At 40.4% G+C, this 10,523-nt stretch overlaps 1 protein-coding gene across 1 annotated transcript in view; it reads right to left on the reverse strand.

Moving 5' to 3' along the window:
• Positions 1-10,523, reverse strand: part of sorcs3 (sortilin related VPS10 domain containing receptor 3) — a 646,076-nt gene that overhangs the window by 17,021 nt on the left and 618,532 nt on the right. Inside the window, exons 23-24 of the mRNA XM_034187360.1 lie at positions 5,088-5,219; positions 4,898-4,997 (exon numbers count right to left, since the gene is read on the reverse strand). Coding sequence (XP_034043251.1) covers positions 4,898-4,997; positions 5,088-5,219 — 232 coding nt within the window. The remainder of the gene's footprint in view (positions 1-4,897; positions 4,998-5,087; positions 5,220-10,523) is intronic.

The raw sequence follows: 10,523 nt of genomic DNA on the forward strand, positions 1-10,523 counted from the left end.
CACCACTTTGTGAACAACTGCGTGAAGAAAATAGTCCAACAGTTTAAGAACAATGTTTTTCAATGTTCAATTGCAAGGAATTTAGGGATTCCATCATCTGTAGTCCATAATATAATCAGAAGATTCAGAGAATCTGGAGAACGTCTGGAGAATCTGGAGCGGTCGATCCCTCAGGTGGCACTGCATTAAAATCCGACATCATTGTGTAAAGGATCTCACCACGTGGGCTCAGGAACACCATTGTTAGTTAACACAGTTCGTCGCTACATCTAAAACTGCAAGTTAAAACTCTACCATGCAAAGCAAAAGCCATACATCAACAACATCCAGAAATGCTGCTGTCTTCTCTGGGCCCGAGCTGATTTGAAATGGACAGACGCAAAGTGGAAAAGTGTGCTGTGGTCGGATGAGTCCACATTTAAAATTGTTTCTGGACATCATGGATGCTGTGCCCTCCATACAAAAGAGAAAAAAGACCATCCAGACTGTTACCAGTGCAAAGTTCAAAAGCCAGCATCTGTGATGGTATGGGGGTGTGTTAGTGCCCATGACATGGGCAACGTACACATCTGTGATGGCACCATCAGTGCTGAAAGGTACATCCAGGTTTTGGAGCAACACATGCTGCCATCCAAGCAATGTTTTTTTCAGGGACGTCCCTGCTTATTTCAGCAACACAATGCCAAGCCACATTCTGCATGTGTTACAACAGCGTGGCTTCGTAGTAAAAGAGTGCAGGCACTAGACTGGCCTGCCTGCAGTCCAGACCTGTCGCCCATTGAAAATGTGTGGTGCATTATGAAGCTCAAAATATGACAACGGAGACCCCGGACTGTTGAACAACTGAAGTCTTACATCAAGCAAGAATGGGAAAGAATTCTTCAGCAATTAGTGTCCTCAGTTCCCAAACGCTTATTGAGTGTTGTTAGAAGGAAAGGTGATGTAACACAGTGGTAAACATACCACTGTCCCAGCTTTTTTGAAACATGTTGCAGGCATCCATTTCAAAATGAGCAAACATTTGCACAAAAACAATAAAGTTTATCAGTTTGAACACTAAATATCTTGTCTTTGTGGTGTTTTCAATTGAATAAAAGTTGAAGAGGATTTGCAAATCATAGTATTCTGTTTTTATTTACATTTTACACAACATCCCAGCTTCATTGGAATTGGGATTGTATTCTTACTACAGTCTGACAGCAGTCTAAATATTCATACTATCTTCAAACTACCTTTGGACTGCACTCATAGGCATGCACACAGTCAAGGTGGGTTCCGCCTACATTTTAAGCATGTGAACGGCATTCGTACAAAGCTGTCAGAATATCTGTCCCTCCCGACTATGTCTCAAAGTTTGGCTTTTTTTTCATTCATTATAAAAAAAATACTTCCCATTGTTAAGCAGGTCATCAGTCCAAACAGGACCAAAAGCTATAGACAGCCATTTATGATTGCATGTACTGTAAAATTTAGAACCACCAGTTTGTGTCATCTGTAGTACTTTGGATTTGTTAGTTTCCACATGTGGACTCATTCAGGAGCATCTACTGTACTGTTTTGTCTCATTGTTCAGCAGTGCTTGTCTGATGTCCATGCTTGATTCTTTCATAAGAAACACAATATCACACCCCAAATGGTATTAGTACTGCTAGCTGGAAATAACATTCGCCATAATAATAGACAAAATTCTCAGTTACCTTTTAATTGCAGTAAATGTTTCTGATACATGCTGTAGCTGCACAATGCAAAGTTGCTGCATATTTCTGAACTCATATGCAGTAACACCAAAGAATCAGTTGCCACCCTCAGATGAGCACCTACATCAATAAATATAATCACTAGTGGAAACAAATAAGCAACTTGGCTGCTTGCCTCCATCTGACTAGAGGTCTTCACAGTAACAATTTAATTTTCTGTACCTGCTTACCAATCTGGCATATTCCAGTAAACACTGGGTGACAGGACATTACAGGACAAACAGAATGAAACACACAACCATTCTCGCTCAGTCACATCACAGGTAGTTTTTGTAGGTCTAATTAACCAATCCAGTGATTTGACTGGTATAGCAAGCCAGAGTTCTCAGTGGGAACACATAAAAACTCAAATCAAACAAACACGGAATATGTCATGAAATGCCTCGCCAGGCCACTGTAACTTTGAGGTTTTTCCTAACTGTATGACTGAGTTCAAGACATCTGTGGGAAGAGCTTATGGAGTCAGGAAGTCACTGGGTAAAAGTCAAAGTCTTTAGGGTTCTGGTGTTTCCCATCTTACTATGTGGTTGCTGTGGTTACTATGTGAGAGGTTTGCACTTCACCAGTTGCCGCCCACATAAGGTTTCAGGCACCGTAAGGATAGTCACTATTTGACTGGCTTAATTTAACCTGCACAAAGCAATTCTCAAAGTTAATTTCAGCACAGCTGATATGGGTTCAGTGATTGCAAATCTACTTGGATCCAGTAGAGCATTGACAGATATACTCATGGCCCAAGGCCGTGGGAACTGAATACTTAGACCCAAACAAGTTCAACCTAACTTATTATAGGTGCAGTTTTTCATCTCCTTTCCTAGAAATTCTCTACTGATGACCTTCACATCTGACACTCATATCATTCTTGCCCAGGTTCAACAGATTAGTTCCAATCAAGAAATGTTATCTGTCCAACTCTGTCAAATCAGCATTTTTTCTTGTTATGGTGCTAATTGGATGTAACTTCAGTTCAGTTACATGCTGTTGAATGTTCCTGACAAGTTATTTGAAATTCTTTTCAGTTGGTGTTTTGCTTTGTTCCAGATGTTTGCCCTTATATAAAATTCATATGTAAACCTTTAATGGGAAAAAGAAATAAATTGAACACTTCTGCCCTGTGTATATTTATTAGGCAGTGCAGTAAATGAATGCTAAAACATTTATATATTAGGAGTTTCTGTCAACATACAAATTATATTCTGTCTTGTTTTTTTTTTTGTTTTGTTTTGTTTTCCTGTGGTACTGATTTAAAAGTCTTGTTTTTCACTGTTAAATTAATGCCATTGCTGATAATAGCTGCTGTATGTATACTGTCTAAGAACATGATAGGTCATTATGAGAAGTGACGCTCGTGTATTAAATAATTTAAATGCTACAAGCTATAGTAGGGTGAAATTACTGTTTTTACTGCTTGACAAACTAGATGACAGCTCGAGCTAATTCAGACATTCCAGGTGGATTTCATATTAAATGCTACATCTTGAACAAGCGGCCGACCGACACCGCAGTCTTGCTTACTATGATTAATACCACAACATATAGTTGTGCTTATCAGGCGTCACCCTTAAATTCTTCTCATTATTATGAACGGTGCATTAATGTCTGTCACCAAAGGGTAGTCACGCCGGATTTTCTACCGTTTCACAAGACAAAGCCACCATATGCTGCTGACCTTTCCTAAGCAGCTTCAAGGCTTTTAACACCTTTTCATTGGAAGTGAAATACAAAGAAGGATCCAGGTGAGTATACCTCCAATGTCATCAAAGTGCAGCACAGTCCACGCTATGCTACACACTGCTCATTCTTCCAGAGACTGTGTGCTTAACTGCATTCAGATAGAAACTTGCACTGAATGCAAAATTCTCTCAGGCAAAAGAGGAGTAGGGTCACTGGAATTGTTGGGGATTATGAACCACCTTATTTATAACACACAGCACCTCCAGCTTTGATTTAATTCACAAATAGCAATTTTGTTTAGTAACAGCAGTGCATCTGAAGAAATCACATCCATTCTTTCCATTTCTAACACCCATTTCTTTCCTGTTTGACTACCTGACAGAAAAAGGAATGCTATTTATGTTTTTGACCACTCTGTTTTGTGCTTGTGCCCTTAAAATTGTACACAATTCTTTCTCAAGGACTAAATAGTCAACATAATAATAAGTGTAACAGTCATTTTGAGCCTGGATGGCTGTAAAAGAAATAGAACAGATGTTCAGTGTTTGATGGCGGGCATTAAAGAACCCTCTTCTCAAGAACCCTCTTCCCACTTAAAGTCAAACCCCTCCCATACTCCCCTTTGTTCTCTTGCGTAGGATGGTGGCAGACTAACATGAATTTTAATTGGAAGACCAAAGAAAACTTCTTCCCAAAACATGATGACTATGTACATTTCCTGGCAAATGAAAGTAATACAAAATCAGATCAGGTCAGCTCTGGGAGGATGCGCTGGTGCCATGCATTGCTGTATCCACTGCACCGTGGAATTGCCTTGGGTCATAGATGATATGTAACCAGGCAAACAACCGGTCCATCCCCACCTCTCGAAAGTAACCATTTACCTGTCACAGCTAGGTGAAACGTGGGTGCCTTTGCCTTCTCCAGTTGGTACGGTCCTCAATACTGAAACACCTATGTGCTAGATTACACCCAGAGAAACATGCCATATGTCTAAAATGGCATCACTGACATTCTCTCACAAAGCAAGTGATACTCCTCATCTTAGTCTCTCAAAGTAATCCTTCAACTGACAGAAAGTGATTCCAGTGAGCTCTGAAGAGACCTCGTTCCAAAGAGATCTTGTTGTCACCTTGAGTCACTGGATAGCATTGAAATCTCACAACAACCCACTGACCGGAAGCGCCTGGACCCTAAAGACTTGGACATTTGTTCACCTGCAAAGACAATGGCAGCAGCAAACATCTCTGTCCAGCAACCTCATGACTCCATAAGCTCTTCACAGATATCTCTCAAAGACCAGAGACCATAGACATGAATGTCACCTCTGAGACAAGTAAGCATCTCTACAAGATCAACACTTACTTCTATAGTAACATAAAGTACTTCAACATTATTTACAAAAGTTCATCTTATGGTTGGAAATTCAACCACTATCACAAGTAGTGAGAACAATTATTTCTTACCCAGTGTCAACTGTGTGTTGTAAACGATCACCCTTACACCAGGCTTGAGCTCGAACTCCACTAGATTCTGGTTCAGTGCACCAACAATTATGTCAGCTGCCTGTTAAAAAGATTCAACAAAGCATTTCTCTGTAAATAAGCAGCAACATGACTTTTGAACATGAGGGACACCAATTATAGGCTCCGGTACCTGATCTAGCACCTCCTCACTATTTTTCTTGTCTTCTGACTGGTTCTTGTGTGGTAACAGGAAAAGTTCAGCAGCTGTCGGAACACCTGGAAAAACAGCTACCAGAAGCTGCTCTTCTGGGAAGTCAGAAACCTGTCAGAAAAAAAAAATGCATTGGGTGTCACTGCAAAATGTCAGATACCTGCATGGCTTTGAAATCAGTTAAGTATCTGTTGGTAAAGTGGAACTCCCCCAAGAACAATATACTATTTCTACCTCAAGTAAAAACTCAAACTAATTTTATCATTTTTTTTTTTAGTTGTTTTAGGCAAATTAAACTATTGGAATAATTATTACAATTGCTAGAGTGAATGCATTGCAAACTCATTAATTATTGCAACAAATACTAGTAATGTAACTAAATTCTGTTCACATCTATAGGAGTATGGCCCAATCCTCAAACCCTCTCTTGGCCCATACCACTTAACTCTTTCCCTCCATTTTGCACATTGCACCTACAGTTGTGGTCAAAAATGTGCATACCCTGGCTGAATTGTTGATTTTTTTTTTTTTTTTGCTATTTGGCCATTGATTTTAGCCATTGTCCAGTGGACAATAAATGGCTTCACACAACCACTAACCATGAGTGAAAAACAAAGTTTTTGTGTTAACATTCATATTCTCTGAAAAATGGCCAAACAAATCACAAATCCTGCCAGGGTATGCACAACTGTATGCCTACAGATTCTTAGCCAGGATACAAATACTTTTCTATTTACTATTATATTAGCAGGAGAATTCCACAGCAAATCCAACCACTATCTGTAATAATTGTTATAATAATTACAATAATTATGTAATTGTTATGTCATTATTCTGATTGTGTGAGTGTCCCATATAATTATGCCTGCTATTGTAACAATTATTACAATAGTTGTTGGCTATGCAATTTTGCCACCTATTGTAATAATTATTCAAAAGGTAATTGTTATCTGACTAAAGCCGTATTCAGATAAGACTTGTTTAACATGAAGTGGTGGTGTACAGAAATTATTTCCAGTGAGTTTTACCCAATCTGAATGTACCATTTTTGTGCATTTTTGTCTGTCAAAATTCCAGTGCCTTTTGTGAAATCATTAGTAAAAATTACCTCAGGTTATATTAATCCAATGTGTATAGTCACATCATATTATATGAGAAAGGAGTTTTCCACTTTTAATCTCATGTATAGAGGTGGTTAAAGAAGCATTTTTTTAGACGCATTACTTGGGCTGCAGCAGTAACTTTATATTCACACTCCAGGTTTATTTCTGTGTCAGTCTGTTCACACATCACGGCTACAAAACCATGTGATGAAGTTCATCTCAGTGCTTGAGCTCTGTGCATTCACTCACTGTGTGGCTTTTGAAAACCTGCTCTGCTTTGGCACTTGGAGAGAGCGCACTGCGAACAGGTTACACACCTCTGTATGCAGATTAAAAAATTAAAACCACAAAGTTAGTTGAATGGGAAACAATTATTTTCTGCTTGTATGAGAGGTGTTCAGACCACCTGTGCTGGCATACTGTGCCTGCACCATTCCAAAAAAGAGCAGACCTCTGTGCACAGTGGACAAACAAAAACACAAAAAAACCCATGAAGAAAACAAACCACACACACACAAAATTGGCTATAAATATAACAAACGTTCTTACCCATAAAACGAATACTATCCAAATAGGGCTTAAGTATCTGTAGCCATGCTCTTATATTTTTGGAAAGAGATGTTATTTACCTCATTAACATATTTTCCAATAGTTGTTGAGTGATGGGTGCATTCGCCCTTCAAATGTTCTACTTGCTACAACAGTGACAATTATTATAATAGCGGTTGGAACAATGCTTACACACAAGTCGAATGCTAGCAATAAGTGTTCAAAAAAGTCAGTATTAGACAGTTACCCACTTAGTGACTGAACTACTGAATAAAATGTAAAGTCATACCTGAACGTCCAGTCCCACCCATTCTGCTTAAGTACACTGTGTAAAATATGTATTGGTAATCCATACTGTGACCACAGACAGAAATGATGGACACACAGTGCTGCAGCGTAAAGCCTGTCTGCTATAGTCAGTGACTAAAATCAGCCACAGCCTTGATTTGCAAAGGCTGACTGTGAGTGATCATCAGGATTTCTCTGGTTCACAACTTTGTGTGAGTGGAAAAAACCCTATCTAAAGCAGCATATTACAATTGTATTACAAATGTATTACATATTATTGTTTTACATATTACTAAAGTATGATAACCCCAAGTATAACCTGCCCATGTATATTTAACAGTTAATACAAGATAAGACATCCCGCCAAAATTAAAGTATCATGTAAATGTAATTTTTTTAATAAAAAAAAAAAAAAACTTTTGGAAATGATCAAGAACAGCTCAAAGGAAAGAAAGAAAGAAAGAAAGAAAGAAAGAAAGAAAGAGGGAAGGAAATAAAGAAAAGTATCTAAAGATATTATAATATCAATCAAAAAAGGAACATATGTTAATTTATGCACTCAGTACTTGGTATTGTAGGTGTTCTATTAACCTGAATTACTGCATCAAAGTGTCATGATGTGGAGGCGATCAGTCTGTGTTGAGGTGTTATGTAGGCCCAGGTTGCTTTGATAGCAGCCTTCAGCTCGTCCATATTGTTGGGTCTGGTGTCTTTGATCTGGCATACAGAATCTACTGGATTCAGGTCAGGTGGGTTGGCTGCTCTATCAAGTAGAGTAATACCATGATCTGCAAACCATTTACTAGGAGGTTCAGCACTGTGTGCAGATGCCAAGTACTGTTGTTATTTAAAAACTTGTCAGCAGATGGAAGCATGAACTGGTCTAGAATATCTTGGTAGATAACTGCATTAACTTTAGACTTGATAACACACAGTGGACCAACACCAGCAGATGACATGGCACCCCAAATCACCTGTGGAACCGTCACACTGGTCTTGAAGCAACTTGGATTCTGGGCCTCTCCACATTCTGTCAAACTCTTGCACATTGATTTCCAAATTAAATGCAAACTTTTGTTTCATCTGTAAAGAGGCCTTTGGACTACTGAGCAGTTGTGCAGATTTTTTTTTTCTTTTTTTCTCCATAGCACAGGTAAGATACTTCTGACACTGTATCTGGTTCAGGAGTGGCTTGACAAAAAAAAAAAAAATGCAACACTTGCAGCCAACGTTCTGGACACGTGTGCATGGTGGCTCTTGATGCACTGACTCCAGCCTCAGTCCACTCCTTGTGAAGCTTCCTCAAGTTCTTGAATGGGTTTTGACTGACAAACCTCTCAAGGCTGTGATCATCCCTGTTGTTTGTGCATGTTTTCCTACCACACTTTCCCCTTCCAGTTAACTTTCCATGAATAGGTTTTCAACAGCACACTGTGAACAGCCAGCCTTTTGAGCAATGACCTTCTGTGGCTGATCCTCCTTGTGGAGGGTATCAGTGAGTGTCTTCTGGACAAGTGTCAAGTCAGCAGTCTTCCCCATGATTGTGACTGTGTGCAGGCCTCGACTAGGATAAAAATTCAGCCATGGACTTTTTGGTCCAGAATGGCCCACCACTACAATCCGCGTACAGATACTGTACCAACTCACCCCTGCTGAAGTAGACATAAACACACAATCCCTTAATAACACTACCATACTGAACAATATCCCTTGAGATTCTGGAGCCTTAAATAAAATAAATGATGAAAATTGTGAAAATAACAGCTCTACATGCTCAAACCACATCACATTGCAACATGTGAGTTGTAAGCTTATAGATCTGCAATTATATGTGGCATCCTTTGATGAAAATATAAAATAGTGGTTAAGTGGTTATTAATAAAATCAACTAATAATTAATCAGGATATGAATATGGTATTGTTTTCCAGTAATACTGTACCACCTCCATGGCAGCAGGAGCCTCACTGTCACTTTGATAGTCCGGCACCAACAGCACCTGCTGCTGCTGAGAGAGGGACCCACAGGTGCCCCTGCCAGGCCAGCCCCCGCAGCAAACATCTCTGATATTTTTCTTCTCTGAGCAGCATCAGTCATGAGAGCTTTTTTTGTTTTTCTTTTCCCCCAGTTCGTCTGCACTGCCTTTCTGTTTTTACTCCATTTTGTGACTTATACTCAACAAAAATATAAACGCAACACTTTTGGTCTTGCTCCCATTTTGTATGAGATGAACTCAAAGATCCAAAACTTTTTCCACATACACAATATCACGATTTCCCTCAAATATTGTTCACAAACCAGTCTAAATCTGTGATAGTGAGCACTTCTCCTTTGCTGAGATAATCCATCCCACCTCACAGGTGTGCCATACCAAGATGCTGATTAGACACCATGATTAGTGCACAGGTGTGCCTTAGACTGCCCACAATAAAAGGCCACTCTGAAAGGTGCAGTTTTATCACACAGCACAATGCCAGAGATGTCACAAGATTTGAGGGAGCGTGCAATTGGCATGCTGACAGTAGGAATGTCAACCAGAGCTGTTGCTCGTGTATTGAATGTTCATTTCTCTACCATAAGTCGTCTCCAAAGGCGTTTCAGAGAATTTGGCAGTACATTCAACCAGCCTCACAACCGCAGACCACGTGTAACCACACCAGCCCAGGACCTCCACATCCAGCATGTTCACCTCCAAGATCGTCTGAGACCAGCCACTCGGACAGCTGCTGAAACAATCGGTTTGCATAACCAAAGAATTTCTGCACAAACTGTCAGAAACCGTCTCAGGGAAGCTCATCTGCATGCTCGTCATCCTCATCGGGATCTCGACCTGACTCCAGTTCGTCATCGTAACCGACTTGAGTGGGCAAATGCTCACATTTGCTGGTGTTTGGCACATTCGAGAGGTGTTCTCTTCATGGATGAATCCCGGTTCACACTGTCCAGGGCAGATGGCAGACAGCGTGTGTGGCGTCGTGTGGGTGAGCGGTTTTCTGATGTCAATGTTGTGGATCGAGTGGCCCATGGTGGCGGTGGGGTTATGGTATGGGCAGGCGTCTGTTATGGATGAAGAACACAGGTGCATTTTATTGATGGCATTTTGAATGCACAGAGATACCGTGACGAGATCCTGAGGCCCATTGTTGTGCCAGACATCCAAGAACATCACCTCATGTTGCAGCAGGATAATGCACGGCCCCATGTTGCAAGGATCTGTACACAATTCTTGGAAGCTGAAAATGTCCCAGTTCTTGCATGGCCGGCATACTCACCGGACATGTCACCCATTGAGCATGTTTGGGATGCTCTGGACTGGCGTATACGACAGCGTGTACCAGTTCCTGCCAATATCCAGCAACTTTGCACAGCCATTGAAGAGGAGTGGACCAACATTCCACAGGCCACAATTGACAACCTGATCAACTCTATGCGAAGGAAATGTGTTGCACTGCATGAGGCAAATGGTGGTCACACCAG

This window comes from Thalassophryne amazonica, chromosome 15, assembly GCF_902500255.1.
Source record: "Thalassophryne amazonica chromosome 15, fThaAma1.1, whole genome shotgun sequence".
NCBI classification, from domain to species: Eukaryota; Metazoa; Chordata; class Actinopteri; order Batrachoidiformes; family Batrachoididae; genus Thalassophryne; species Thalassophryne amazonica.